Source organism: Protopterus annectens, chromosome 10.part0 (assembly GCF_019279795.1).
Source record: "Protopterus annectens isolate FY-2018-M chromosome 10.part0, PAN1.0, whole genome shotgun sequence".
In the NCBI taxonomy this organism is placed as follows: Eukaryota; Metazoa; Chordata; order Ceratodontiformes; family Protopteridae; genus Protopterus; species Protopterus annectens.
In genome coordinates, this window is record NC_056744.1 from 1,588,943,929 (window position 1) to 1,588,960,258 (window position 16,330).

The 16,330-nt window shown below is 39.1% G+C and overlaps 1 protein-coding gene across 1 annotated transcript in view; it reads left to right on the top strand.

Moving 5' to 3' along the window:
- Window positions 1-494: 494 nt before the first annotated feature.
- The window catches only part of LOC122813759 (protein ADP-ribosylarginine hydrolase-like), a 111,253-nt gene continuing 95,417 nt past the window's right edge, over window positions 495-16,330 (top strand). The window contains exons 1-2 of the mRNA XM_044086244.1: window positions 495-779; window positions 8,360-8,580. Of these exons, the coding sequence (XP_043942179.1) occupies window positions 775-779; window positions 8,360-8,580 (226 nt within the window). The 5' untranslated portion in view covers window positions 495-774. The remainder of the gene's footprint in view (window positions 780-8,359; window positions 8,581-16,330) is intronic.

Genomic DNA, 16,330 nt, shown 5'->3' on the forward strand with positions numbered 1-16,330 from the left:
GGGCCTTTTTTAATCACAGCCTGATCTAACAGCCAAATTAGAAGCAGTGTTTACAATTGGAGCATGGTTAGACTTTAAGTTACGGACAGCAGATAGGAGAATTGATATCAAATTACTTGAAAAATCATCACATTTTAGAGTTACCCCTTTATAATAACCATATTATCCCTGCTTGTTTCCAGGATATAACTACAGAGGCTAAAGGCATGTATTGTCACTAGCCGTTGCAGTCTACTATTTTGCACATTGACTTGTGTGAGCTTTTTCTCCTACCTCTTCGGGACTGGCAGTAAAGCAATTTGTTTTAAAAGCAGTACTGGCTTATAAAATTACAGAGAATTCACACTTATCATGGAGGTTTTCCATAGTACACATCCTTTTTCACAATAGAAAAGGGTGAGATGTCTTTCTGATGTTAAAAAATAAATAATTAAAAAGAAGAGGACTGCCTCTTTAAGGTTATGCAACCCGACTCTTGAAAAGGTCAGCTGTTAGAGCTAATTGTCAAAGTTCACCAAAGCTGCAATCTGGAAGGGGGGTGTTAGTGAGGGTTTGGGTTTCTGGTCTGAAAGTTCAATCAGAGGAGGCTAGAGAAATAAAATTGAGCAACCTGAAGGAGAAATAATCCCAACAACAAACAGTCATCAGGAAACTCCAGGAGGAAAAATCTCTCTGCTGCTTGTTTTGGATCACCGTAGTGTAAAAGCCTCACAGAGGGCTGTAATAGGCTTGTGTTAAGGGGAAGGAGAGAGGGCGGAACAGACTGTGAGAAACATGAAGTAAGTATCATGTGTCTTTACTGTCTTCGGGTTGCTGCATGGATTCTTTATATACTGTTGCGTGGGCTTGTCCATGCAGTTGTGTTTCATGTTGTTTATTCTTATGCACAGAATGGTTTCGAGCTCTCTAGAATTCTGTGAAAAACAAGTAAAGATGCATTGCTAATTTTCAGCAAATCTCTGCAAGGGAGAAACTTTGCATGTGCTTACAGAGTTTTTCCCTACATTTATAGGACTGTAGCTCAGAATTCATGCCTGAAGATTCATTAAGTGGTGCTACAAATGATGTTACAACTCCTGTAAAAATAGATTCAGCTGCTCACATTCATGCCTTGTTACTTGCTCCAAAGCAGCGTGGAATTTAAGATGGACATGTGATTTGATCCAATTAATTATTTATACTGGTTTTAAACTTGTTTGGATTTGTTTTATATGTCTGGTGAAGCTTTTCGTGAAACCGTAAAATGATGCAAATACATTTTTTTACACTTCCGTGTCTTAGTGTAGTTGGTGCTGAAGTGGTTCCAGAGGATTTTATTAGTTTTTTATTGTGAATTTAAGAGAAGGTCAGGCCAAATGGGTGGGGTTTACTAATCTGAAAATTTTGAGTTTGCAAAAGGAGTTAGTGTTTTCATACAACCTGCCCCTCCCCCACACCAAACACACCATGCTCCCATATGCTGTACTTTATGCATGGCTTTTTAGCAATAACCTGTTACATATTTTAAATGTAAAAACAGGAACTGCTTATCAACATTCCCAAAAGAGAAATAACATCTTTAAGACTGCTCCATCCTCCCTGCTACTGTACATTCAATATAAGGTCATGCAAATGTTGCTGTATATCCCCAGAGAAAGTTTCTTGCAGATTCTTCACCCTTGAGGCCACAGCACTATTGTGTGAGTGAAGACCGACATGTCCAGGGTCTGTATTTGGATATTTTCTGCATTAGTGTAGCCACATATCTATGTTTTAACCATCTGCATGGTGCAATCAGCTTTCCTCTGGGTGAATTTTTTACAAAGACATAGGACAAGGGTATCTCGGATGGGGTCAACTAAAACTGTAAGACACACAAGAAGCGATATGATGAGAGCAGTTAAAATGTACACGTACTTCAGGAAGGGGGGAAAATAAAACATAAAGCAGTTGGGGGTGGTGGGGTTAGCATTTTTCAGAAAATCAATACATAGAAGGAAACACTCTGACAAGAGAGAGGCTATGTGATTCAGCATCAGTGGAGGGGACATTATATTTTTTCCCCACAAAGATGGTGTTGATGCACTGAAAAATCTTTCTGGTGTTTTGGACCCAGAAGTGCGAAGGAAATTAGCACATGTTTGGGGCATACATATAAAAGGTGTTATGAGATGGGGACAGTTGTTTATTTCAGTTGCCAGCTAGGATGTAATGGCTGTGAATAGCCTGTTTTCACTGAAGACACGGAGAAAAGCTTCAAAGACTGTAGGTTTGCAAGGATCAGCTTCTTATTGTATTGCTAAATAAGGTGACAGATCAGGTGAGTAGTATGTTGTCTAGTCTTCAGCATTTTCTTTTCTGTTTGTGCCCTTTTCTTTGCATTGATATTCTGTGCAGAATATCGCTCATCATCGGCTTTAGGTACCAGCGAACCCTGAGGTCACTGGGTGCCCCTTGTTCTTGGAGGGGCCCCCAGCCATAGCAAGTTATCTTATCTTGATGTAACATGTCTGTCAAACTAATAAAAGCTATTACAGCAGTCTTGTGTCCTTAATAAACCAGCTGGGTAATAACTCTTATTTATATCTCCTTTAAAATTCTAAGTTATCTCTGGTTATAGTAACAGTGATTTATCAAGCAGCAGAGTTTATAATTCCATTAAATATTTTATCACTGACCAGGGTTGCCAGACTTCCCTATTTGAGTGGGAGACTGTCCCAGGATCAGCAGCCCAATCCCGAGTCTCGCACTGCTGGTTAAAATCCCAGTGAAACAGCCTCCACTTTGCGATTTATGATTGGCTGGTATGCCAGTATATGAGCCAGCCTCCACTTAGTGATTTATGATTGGCTCGTATACTGGCATACGGGCCAATCATAAATCACTAAGCGGACCCAGTTCTGTTCCGCACGGAACAGAAAAGGCTCAGTTGTGCAAATTTTTGATTGGCTCGTATACGAGCCAATCAAAAATTGCACAGCGAAGCCACTTCTGCTTGATAAGGAACAAACAAAAGACTTTTTTTGTCCCTACCTGGCCCTTCAGAAGTCTGGCAACCCTGTCACTGACACCGTGCTCCTAGCTTAGTTAAACCCTATTAGTAGACGTTCACTCCACTAAGTGCCCCTGGCTTAGTTGAACCCTAGTAGTGGACATTCACTCCACTAAAAATAACAACATAGCCAACTTTAGGTACTGGCAATACCCATGGCTGCAAGGGTGCGGGGACCCCACAAAAGCTGATGGTTTGGGAAAATGGGAAAAATGTATTAATTTCCTGATTATGCTCTTTAAACTGAACAGCTCTGTAATATGACCCTGTTAGGATAAAGCTGATAATGAACATTAGCAATGCAAATGTTTGAGGGTTCGGCAGCCCAGAATGATTGATCTCAGGGCAAACCCTGTATTTTAAGAAGAGATGATGCTTCCGATCTTCAGGGATGGTTCTCTCTTTCAGAGAGTTTTATAAAACACTGGCAGAACAACAGATACTGCAGATTTCAACTTCTTTGCAGAGGAATTCATCCCAATAGTAGTAATAGCAGAATAAAATCAAAATCAAGAATTATTTTTAAATATTACTCTAGTTCAATTAAAACATTAACAGTATAACACCTTTTGTATCAACATGCATTTTTTTGGACAGTAAGTGTAAAACTCTGATGTCTGAATTTATTGACCGTCTGTAATCCTGTATGATTTACAAGCACGTCAAACATTTTATGAAAGACGGAGCAAAACTATGAGGAAAAATCAAGGAAGGTCTGTGAAATCAGGGACAGTGACAGGTTTGCATTACTCCTCACTGAGGTAAATAAAAGTGACTTACCCCTGCTACTTGTTTGACAGCTGTTAAATGGCAGTCACTGATCTGGTCTGTCAGTACCAGTGTTGCACAATGCATTGCTATTTGTTGAAATAGGTACAAAAGTAGTATTGCTATGGTGTGTGTGTGTGTGTGTGTGTGTGTGTGTGTGTGTGTGTGTGTTTGTGCAAATATCACTTATTTTTATCTTTGCACACACCCAGTAATGCCAGTACACATACATTATTCTTCTGGGTAACACAAAATTGTAGCTAACAAGCAAGAAATTATATTTCAAAAGTAATGCAATAAATGTGTCATAGAATATTCAGACACTTAGATCTTCTAAAAGTCTGGGAGTCCCCACTTCCCAGACTGTATAACTGGATACAGGGTACTCTTAATCATCCTTGACTGTGTGGGGCCCCTTTCAAAAGCTGTTGCTGATTAGTGAAAAATGAGGAGGAAAAAATGTATTAATTTTCTGATTATGCTCTTTAACCTGAACAGGGCTGACCCCTGTTAGGACAATGCTTATAATGGCCTCTCCTCTCAACTGCACCCATTCTAAAACCAGCCCTGATCGGCTGTGTGTGTACACAAAGCTGTTGCAGGTTATGTGGGAGGATTGTGTGCTTATTACTTAATTTTCATCACAGTCAAACCTTAAATGTGTTCACATGCTGTTATTATAGCTTGTGTTTGGTGTGGAGAGTGTGATTATTCTTTCTTTTTACTTTCCTCACAGACCTCAGAGCTTTAAAAGAAGGTTGCTATAGCTTGTGTAGAAGCCATGTACCGTCTAGGAGCAACGAAGTGTAATACATTATTTTTTCACTTTCCTCACCTTCGGTTCAGGCATGTGTACAGGTAGCAGCTACCTTTGACAGTTTAGGTTGAGGAGACATGCTATGTATATGTATGTCAGCAGTCACTTGAAATACATGACTGTGGCAATTTGAACCTCTACTTTCATGGGTTAGTACTAAGCTAGCTGCCCTTGCGAGACATTTTAAGCTTAGCCAATTATCCCTTGTGAGACTCAAACCCTGCACCTTGTGTTTGTAAGGCAAACACCTTAACCATTAGGCCACCCTCCCAACCCAAGTCTAACACCAGAGGTATGCATAGGCAGTCTTTTTTGGAGGGTTAGGGAGGCAGGCAGTCCCCAGATAGGACCTGTGTATCCAGACAACAACTGGCTTGTTAGTTTATTGTGATATGCTATTTTGTCAGCTTTGAACATTAAGCCTTGGGTACAACTTATGACTCCCTTGGAAAAAATTATTGTTTTTTTTTTTTTTTTTTTCCTTTTCTTACACACGTGTTTTTTTTTTTTTTAGGTCACCATTGGATTAAAAAGCTGGGAAAATACTCTTAAAATACAACCCAGAGCATCTTTAACCCCTATGGTTTCTTGAGCCCTGGCTTGTTTGACTTATTTCCTAAATAATGATTATTACTGTGCTTGATTAGGATAGTTGTGTTGAAAGGATGCAAGTAAACTAAAGCTGAACAGCAACACTATTTCTTTCTTTAATCATAATTTCTGCTCAAGCCATTGTTGCATTAAAAGGTCATGTAAAAAGAAAAAAAACTTTAAAATGCACTTCAGAGGAAATAGGAAGTCATGCTTTCTTGACCAAACTGAAGACGAAGGCAAAATGTGAGAAACGGAAGAAAAAAGTAATATTTATGGTATAGAGTGTCCAAGATGGGGGATAAAAGGGAAGACTGCAGTCTGTCTGTGTGTCTGTCTGTGTGTCTGTCTGTGTGTCTGTCTGTGTGTCTGTCTGTGTGTGTGTGTGAAGATGGGGGATAAAAGGGAAGACTGGAGTGTGTCTGTCTGTGTGCGAGTGTGTCTGTCTGTGTGTGTCTGTCTGTGTGTCTGTCTGTGTGTCTGTGTGTGTGTGTGAAGATGGGGGATAAAAGGGAAGACTGGAGTGTGTCTGTCTGTGTGCGAGTGTGTCTGTCTGTGTGCGAGTGTGTCTGTCTGTGTGCGAAGATGGGGGATAAAAGGAAAGACTGGAGTCTGTCTGTGTGTGTGTGTGGTGGGGGGACAGGGGAGGACTGGAGTGTGTGTGCGTGTGTCTGGCCGGGTGTGTGTGTCTTGTGTCGGGGGGATGGCTGAAACAGTAGGCCTAGGGCGCATTTCACCTAAATCCATACCTGTACATACAGTTGCTGAAATGTATGATTGTTGCAACTAAGTGCCACAGTTGCTGCAATGTATGATTGTTGCAACTAAATGCCATTAACTGTAAATGTCCCTTTGTGAATTTGGCCAACATAGTGTGGTACATAGGCCTGTTGTAATGTAAGAGCACTGTAGCTACAAGTAAGTCTGCGGTTACTACTCCTAAAAGTTTGCAACATGAACTAAAAGTTTGCTTAGCAGGGGGTGGCAGTCACAGGGTAATATGTAGACTGGAAGTACCTAGGGGCCTCCAACTTGATATCAGCTGGGGACCCCCAAAATGCTAACACTGGCCCTGCGCTCAGTTGTTCTATTGTCATAATACTCAGTAGAGATTATCAAATCAGAACAATGATAAGCCATGAAACAATTGAAGTCAGAGAAGGTTGTGTTTGTGTCGCATGTGTCGTGCATCAAATGAGACTATGAGCACTGTGATGGCTTCAAGTTGTTTATTGTATGTAAACACATCGGGAGCTGTAACTGGAACATATATTTAAGCTAACTGACTGATTACTGCAAACACACTCGCATGTGCATCTCCATTCATTCCTGCATTCACTCTGACTGATTATACAAAATGGCAGTGATCTTGCACATGCTCAATAACTTGTATGCATGTGCTATCTAACTACAGTGGCTGACTAGGTACAATACACACTGATCTAAACCTTGCATGCAAGAGTCTTGGGTGATAAAAAGATATGGTTGAGGATGTCCTGTTTCTCAAACAGCAGAAGGTATCATGCTGTATACATTTGCACCTCTTGTAGTGGTGGGTTCCTACATGATAGCACATCCCTTAGTATTGTTTTCTTCCAAGTTTACTCAGCACTCACTAATTTGGGTACGGATGGAAAACTACCTTCATGTAATAATCTGAATAGATTTTGGTTGAATAAAACTGATGGGAACTTAAGACGGAGACGTGGTATGTCAGATAAGCCTCAGATTCTTTTTGCCTTTGAATACTGTGGTAGTGTGCATCAGGTCCTTCAAGTGAGCGAAAACCTGTGTGGTTAGGTATGGCCACTGAAAGGGGTATATGCACTTGCCAACAGACATCCACAAGGTGGTGACAGGAAGCCAAAAATGCTGTTCAGAAGTGTCTCATTCCTGTTTTACCAGGTATTTCCAGCATTGAAGGCATACTTCTCAACAGTCTGGAATTATGCAGAATATTACCTCATTTGTGGTCTGTTTGTGATAAAAGCTGTTGTTTTCTGGAAAAAAAAAAAGAGGATTGAAATCACTAAATAATGACATATATTTGAAGTTCAGACCATATCCTTCAGAAAACTGATTTTAATGCCAAACCTGTTAAGTTCAAAATTTGTAAGAGCAGCATTTAAAATCTGTCGCTGATTGTGGTCCCCCCTTCTGAATTCTTGGGCTAATGGGTATACCAACTGCTTACTCCAGGGTTCAGAGTAGGTTAAATTTTGTTGCTGGACTCATCTTTGCTGGACATTTCTTTGTGGTTACTAACTCTGCCCTTGATTTAATTGCAGCAGATCCATATCCCTATCCCAGAGTAGCTATCCCAGAGTAGCAGTGAGGACTACAGGTCCTACTGTGCTGCATCCAGCTCCAGTGTGCTTCTGGTGTCGTGAACTTTAATGATACCCATCCACTCCAGGCAAGCTCATACCTTCTTGTAGGGACCCAGTGTTTTGTCTTCAGTTGCCATGTCCACTCCCAGACAACGCTGCTGACTCCAGCAGCTGGCAGTTCAAACTTTGCTTACCAGCAGAGCATGAGTTACAACAACAGACACCATCTTGATGCTGAACACCACACGACTGTCAATACAGTACATACAGTCTCATCACTAGTGTCCGATTGTAGTCTGTTGTCTGAGTGACAGTTTTATTAACGTTTCTGTGATGGCTATGCCTATACTGAGTACATTTGATTAAAAATGTTACTAACCCATGCCAGTGTTGTGTCATAGGGTAGAGGGATAAAACCCTAACTATGGCCAGGAGACCCAGGTTCAATTAGCATGTTGGGTGTCTGAGGCACTGGTATGGAGGGAATTGTGGGCCCATCCTGGGAGGGAGGTTGTTCACCAATAGTTCATTGTGGGGAGTAGCCTTTGCACAAGGTCAGCAAATTAATGAGATGGGGAAGGGTAGAATAATATTAAAAAAATATTTTCCCTGAACAGAATATGCACAGCTGAGACCCCAGGATGCTTTAAGTCCCATGAGTGGCCCCAGCAGGATACAGAGCAAGTCTAGAGCAATTAGCAGCTGCTGGTAGACTTGGCATGGATGTAGAGCACTGGGTAATAGTGCTATAAGGATGATGTGAGGGGGGAATGAGAAATATGTTAATTTAAACATTTTTTTTTTCATTTGTTGTTGTTCCAGGCCTTCTGTTGCTAACTACCAAGCAGCCATGCTGCTGAGTGCTGCAGGTGATGCTCTTGGGTATCGGAACCAGCTGTGGGAATACTGTGAATCTGGTCCACAGATACACAAGGAGCTGGCAGAGTTAGGGGGACTGAAGAATATCCAGGTAATGCTTCCTGACTGGCCAGTCAGTGATGACACAGTCCTTCACCTGGGAACAGCTGAGGCCTTAGCAACAGGTATGATGTAAGGCTCAGGTATGTAGTATTAACTGTCTTTTAAAGGGCTATATAAAGTTAAGCAATTTTTTGTGTGTCCTTATTGTATAGACTATGCCTTCAAACAATTACTGTAACAGAAGATTTTTTTTGTTCTAATACCACTGCTTTTAGTTGTTGACCCCATTGCAGAGTACCTTATAATCTGCTGCAGAAATGATTGCATTGTTCATCATTGATTTCCTTTTATGTGTTGCATTTTTCCTGCAAATTCTCCTTACCAAATCTTTAATATTCATTCTTTAAGAATTATCTAATGGGTGTTTCAAGTGTCATTTTATTATGTTTATTGCTCTTGGCACTACTGTTTCCATGGGAAGTCTGTGCCATTCATCCCCTATATTTTCTATTAAGTAACGCATTTGTTTTCCCCTACAACCACATTAGAAAAATCTGTTCCATTTACCCACCACTCTTTCTATGAAGTAATACTTGCATACCTTCTATCCAGTATCCACCTCATCATTTCAGTTTATGTCCCTTTGTTTGAACCTCACTTTAGGAATGGTACTGAAGTAGACTGTATGGATTTTAGTGATGGTTTCCATTTACAGAAAGACAGATTAACAAACTCCACTTGGTATTCCATATGGGAAGTTACTGTATGTTCAAGGAGATGTATACTGTCTTTGTAGTAGTGCCTGTCCTGTACATGTTAATATTCAAACATCCGGTTTCATTTTTATCTTGCACTGCTTTCTTTTCTTTACATTGTTTAAATAGAGGTACTTCTTTGCACCTTTACTCCTTTATTGTCAACAGTCCTTCCACTGTATGTTTTATGTTTCCCAGATACATGGCTTTACTGTATTTTTATTATAAGTAATTTAGCTGCAATGTTGTAGACCATTTTTTTTATTTCATTCTTGCTGTGATATCCCCTGTTTTACCACTCTCTAAGATACTGAAAATATGAGAAAAGGGTAATACAAATTGAAATCTTCCTTCTAAACAGTTACAATGTGCAGGTCAGCTTATACTCAAGACACTTCTAATACCACCTTCCTGCAGCCTGTCAGAGCAGATACAGACCTGCAAATACTACTACTTTGTATTCTGTACATTTTTAAACAAACTAGGTAAGGGAATGAAAAAAAAAGTTTTTAAGGAGCCACACACTGATGATTTTTACACATTACTGCACTTGATAAGATGTGTGTGCCAACCAGTTTGCATGAGTGTGCTAAATGACAATAATTTCCTTCCACAATACTCCAATACCATTTAAATAAATGTGGAAAAAGAGCTGGCCCCACTACTGACCCATGTGACAACCAATTTGTCACCCTTTTTGTCTGAATGTAATCCATTTGTCATGACACAATCATTTTACTGTCCACATGATGTTTACTACACTACCATCCTGGACATGCAGTCCAGGTATTTCTAGTTTAGTTTGTTCACTAATTTATTGCATTGTACTGTGCTGAATGCCACCCTAAGGTCAAAGAGGCCACAATAGCAGACTTTTTTTTTTATCAAAAACTGAAAATGCTGAAAAGGACAAGCAGGTAAAATGTATGGTCACTGCAGCACGTCAACAGCACAAACCAGCCAAGGCTTGATAAAAACTATTTATTGAAGCGTTTTTCGTTTGCTAAAATAAGCAAACGTCTTTAGAAACCATTAATAACTTTTAAAAACATATAAATAGTCACAGCTGTTACTAATCAATCACAGCTCACGCATTGCTTAACAACTTTCTTAAAGGCAACTAACCTACATACAATAATACCACTAATAAAATAATACAATTTAAATGACTGTCAGCAAAGTATACCATACATTTTACCTGCATTTCGTTTTCAGCATTTTCAATTTTTGTTTGTTTGGACTTTGGCATGGCAGCGAGTCAAAGCAGTTTCAAACCCAGCGTGACACCGGAGTTATTGAGGCACTGTGATAGTGTGGAGATTGATACACCAGCTAATGATGATACACCAGTAAATAGTAATATATTGGACTCTTTGCTGTTTAGGATGGAGTCCATTTTTCAGAGACTTGACCGGTTAGGCACCCAACAAAAGAAAATTCCAGATGTGTTACCGGTCTTGGCACGTTCCAGCTCAACTACTCTACCCCCGGTGAATGTTAGTAACCAGGAGGCAGTTACTACTATTACCACTTCAGCTTCAAGGTCGGAAGCAGTTACAAGCTGTGCCCCAGTATTGCAGGGGCAACCTATTCAACCACCGGTTTCCACGGAACTGACGAGTTTGGTCGGCAGCTCGGGAGCGTTAGGACCACCAGAGGTCCGTAATGAAAGCTTGCTGGGTGACTTGTTAACTCAACACCCTCGTGCTGCCATTAGTTTGCCTGCTGTTGGTGAATCCAGTTTATTGGGACTTCCGGAGATAAATAAATGGCTCTCTTGAGAGCTTTTCATTCATCAGTGCTATACCAATGAATATGGAGTCCCAGCATCATGATAAAGGTAGCAATATTTTATTATCGGACATAAGTGGCTAAGCTTAAATCTTTGGATGGCCACTTAGTAAAGTTTAAAAAAATTGCAACTTGAAATAGCTTATTTCCATGAATGTTTGTCGCGGAAGGTGGTGCCAAAAGGCTTAAGACAATTTCCAACTGGGTTAGTCGCCAACTCAGTTTTTCATAAGGAACTGTTAGAATTATTTGTCCGCCAAGGGTTTGCGTTGTTGGACCTTATGGTTAAGCATTATACCATTTGGGCCAGTATTAAATTGGATGCTGACTTTTACAGGTACAAATATGAATATGCTGGCATGTTTTCTAGTACAGATCAATATTTGGCCAAATTGAAAAGCAATAAAATAAAGAAACTTGACCGTGACTGTAAAGCATATAAGGAGGGTTTTGCATATCCAGTTCCTTCAGCGGCTCAAGTTTGGCAAGACCTTCCAGTCTCTAATTCACTGGTTAATGTTGATAGTGATACAATGGAAACTAATCAATACCAGTGTGAGAATTATAGGCTACAAACTGCTACAAATCATAATAACTTTAATTCAGCAAGTAATGTGAATGTTGACAGTCAACAAGAAGTAAGGAGGAGTGAAAGGTTACTACATCTTCAACAGGATCAGAACAGGAACGATCAGTTAAACCAAAATTCAAATTTTCGGTCTGCCAGTTATATGGGGGCCAAACCAAAACAGCAGAACAATTACCAGATGAACAAATCGCAACGGAAATACAACAAACGAAAGACTTACTTGTAGAAACATTTGAGCATTCTGACATTAGTCTTGTGCCTGTTGTATTTAATACAGCATCGTCAGAAGATATGTTAGACTTTAATTTGCCTGAGATTGATATAGGTATTGAACTTACTGGAAAGTCTAGTGACTGTTTAACATCTAAGCCAGTTATTATCATTAATAAGACAGATGATTTTAAAGTATTTAATTTTTCTTCTGCTGTTATTTCTTCGGACATAGTAGACTTTTTGTCTAAAGGCTATATGTTCCTGAACAAAAGCTTAACTTAGTGAAGACTGTTATTGATATTAAAGTCTTCACCAGGAAGTTAAACTTCAATTTAATGATGGGTGCTGTAGCTAATGACTCTAATTTAAATCAATTCTATATCCCCAGTACGTTTAACCCTCCTTTACATCCTTTGTTGCAATTCTTTGAACAACTATGTCAGTTGGATATAAGGCAGAGTATTAAGAGGGCTGCCCGCTACCGCTAAACAAAGTACTAATCAGTTTGAACACTGATGTCTTGAGTATATTAAAACTCAGGACATACGTATCTGTAAACCAGATAAAGGTGGGGGCCTGGTGGTATTTGATAATGTGGATTATGTAGAAAGGATGATTTTATTATTAGATAATCCTGCATACATTGTGAGTTCTAGATCGGAAGTAAATTACAGCTGTGGCTCACTTAAGTTTGCAGACGACTGCAAACTGGGTGATATAATCGAGTCTCCAGCCGACAAGAAGAATCCTCCAGAAGGGCCTAAATGAGACTGTTGCATGGTGTCAAAGCCATGGTCTCAAGCTAAATGCAAAAAAATGCGTAGTAATCCCCTTTGGAAAAAACAGAGTACCTGCAAACTACAACATAGGAGGTTATCCCCTGAAATCTGAAGAAGAAATAAGGGATCTAGGGACCCAAATAGACAGTCAGCTTTCCTTTGATAACCATGTTGCTAAAGTGGTTAGAAAATCCTTCTATGTGACCCATCTGATCACAAAAGGGTTCACATCAAGATCTAAGGATGTAATGGTGCCCCTCTACTCTTCCCTCATCAGACCCATTATTGAGTACAATGCACCAATTGGAATGTACCTGGCTAGACATCTCCAGCAGCTGGCGAGACCACAGAGGTACCTAACCAAGAGGATTACTGGCCTCAAACAGTTGCCCTATGCAGCATGATTGAAAAAGCTAAGACTGTTCTCTGTTGCATACCGCTTTCTCAGAGGTGATCTCTGTCGAACATACAGAGCCATGTCCAACCCAGAATTCAGGGTCCTGATCTACATAAGACAGCGTCCCTCACTATCACTCTTCAAGAGGAACCTTGATGAGTGGATGAGTAACAAAGTTCACACTGGGTGTCACACCAACAGCACTACTAGATAGGGTCCAAGGGTACTAGCTGCTAGTACATGGGTCTAGAGAACTACTAAAGGGGCGGTGAATACCACACAATGTGGCTGGGCTAATATATGCCTTCGGGCAGTTAGCCCAGTATCAACCTACGAACCTATAATTAAAGCGTACAACTCCATCAAAAATAGTATAAAAGATTTGTTTATTGAGGGGAGGATAGAGCAGAATATTTATAATTATATGTTTACTACTTTCCCCAGGCACCCTTGCATGTTCGGGATACCTAAGATCCACAAGGATATGGTAAACCCCCCTATACGACCATTAATTGATGGCCGAGGTTCAACTTACCCTTGTGCTAAAGTTGTGGATGCGATCTTACAAAAATATTTGATCAAGAAACAACAAATATGTAAAGATTTGTGGTCATTTCTTAAAAGAATGGACAGCTTGGAATTTAACATGGATTACAACTTCCTCACAGTAGATGTGAGGGATTTGTATACATGCATACCTCAGGATGTAGGAACTGAATGGGTAAATTTGTTGCTAAAGAAATATTGTGCTCCTGATAATGAGGTAGCACTGGTTACAAAATTATAGGAAATTATTTTGTACAATAACTTCTTTATGTTTGGTGAAAATTTCTACCTACAAAAAGTTGGAGTAGCTATGGGCTCCCTATGTAGGGCAAGTATAGCGAATTCAGTAATGGCCCATTGGGAATCTGAATACGTATTCAAGAACACAAGTATTAATGACCTGATTATTTATTATACACGTTATTTGGATGATATTTTCATTCTGTTAAATGGAGATGCAGATACTAGCAACTCCATTGTACAAATGTTTAATGAGTCAAATCAATTCCTACAATTTACAGCTACCTTTAATAAAGAAGCCATAGCTTATCTGGATATCTAAGAACAGGGATTTAGGTGGTTATGTTGCCAATATTTATAGAAAGAGCACTTACTCCAATTCTTTCTTACATTTTTCAAGTTGCCACCCTTACTACCAGAAGCGCTCTGTGATTAAAGGGCAATTAGTGAGAGCTGCACGGATTGTAAGTAATGATCAAGATTTTGTGGAGGAATGCCAGCTATTGAAGTCCATGTTTTTGCACAGGGGGTATCCAGTAAGGTTACTTGATAATGTAATAAAAGAAGTTCAGTACAAGGGATTTAATGGGATATATAAACCTTTGTTAGGATTTAAACAACTTGTCACCGAACTGTCAAGTTCTATGTTAGATTCAAATGACACTATGGTATGCAGCCCTGTAATTAATACACAAACTGAAGTAAATTTTATCACCACATTTAACTTGCATAGTTATTTTTGTTTGGATGTTATTAAGAAAAATTGGGGTTTATTTAGAACCAATTCTACCATCTTTGTTAAAATGGGTGATGCACCTCGGGTAACATTCAGGAGAGGTAGGAATCTAAAATATATACTTGAACAACAACGATGGGTTCACCCAAAAATTCCAGGGATGTTCAAATGTCAAAGTTGCAATTACTGTAAATTTGTGGATAACATACACTCGGTAATAGTGGATGGTTTCCATATTAGACTAAGATCTAGGTTTAATTGCAACTTGAAGATGGTTGTTTATATAGCGACATGTCTGTGTTGTCCTGCATTCTATGTAGGCAAAATGGAGCTTCGGCTCCGGGAAAGGATTTATGAACATCAGTATGCCATCAGTAAGAATAAGCAGGACAATGCCTTAGCAAAACATGTCCAGTCTTATAAGGACCATAGATTTAAATTTTCAGTTATATTATAGAATATAAACATAAGAGGTGGCCCAGCACCCTTACGCTTGGAAGAGTTAGAATTGGCATAGCAGATTAAATTAAATGCCTATAACCATCCTGGGTTGAATGAAACATGCTCCATAAGTAGTATCCTTAAGTTAGAGTCTTAGGTGATGATGCCGTGTTTTTAATTAGGTAGTCGCCTGATTTTAAAAAAATAGTATGGGTTAAAAAATACCATGTTTTAAAAAACCAGCAAGTAATAAGTATAGAGTATATTAAACTTATTAGATTATGTTTATTATGTTTATTATTTTCATTGTTGTTATTTCATTGGAAATATGATCTGTTTGCTGACAGTTATTTAAATTGTATTATTTTATTAGTGGTATTATTGTATGTAGGTTAGTTGCCTTTAAGAAAGTTGTTAAGCAATGAGTGAGCTGTGATTGGTTCATTAGTAACAGCTGTGACTATTTATAAGTTTTTAAAAGTTATTAATGGTTTCTGAATTTAAATTGTATTATTTTATTAGTGGTATTATTGTATGTAGGTTAGTTGCCTTTAAGAAAGTTGTTAAGCAATGTTCATTAGTAACAGCTGTGACTATTTATAAGTTTTTAAAAGTTATTAATGGTTTCTGAAGAAGTTTGCTTATTTTAGCAAATGAAAAGCGCTTCAATAAATAGTTTTTATCAAGCCTTGGCTGGTTTGTGCTGTTGACATGCTGCAGTGACCATACAGACTTTTTTTTATCTAATACTCCATTTACCTTGTCAAAGAATCTTATTAAACTTGCTTGTCGTGACTTTCCTGTTGTAAATCTGTATTTCTGAGTCCCAGTGCCACAGAGGCTTCCATGTAATCCAGAACTTTCTTGAATATAAATTCCAGATTTTTCCCAGCAGCTTCAACTCTCAGATTTTGCCTCTAATATTGCCTTTTCCCCTTTGAAAAATGTGTGATTTCATGGCAAGTATGATTGTTGACATTCACAGTATAATGTCATGCACTAGCTTTTCAGCCATGACAGTATAAACTCTCTTGTTCCGTTAATATTCTAATTGGGCAGCATAGTGGTATAAAGATTTGTGATTCACAGCACTTAGTTTTCCTTTGAAGTTCCTGATGGGACAGCAGTTGGTCCTCCAGTTCACTTCCTGTTGGGGTATCTTTTTTGGAGAGTTTGCATTTCCTGTCTGTATCCATGTGAGGTATTACTGAATGCTTTGAATTCTTTCCATATCCCCCCCCCCCAAAAAAAAAGACATGCAAGTAGGTGAATTGGCAGTCCTCTAAGTGTGTGTATCTGTTTGTACATCGTACACTGGGATAGCATCCCATACAGACTTAGTTTTCTGTGTTGTGCCTTGGGTAAGATGAAATGTACATAATGGA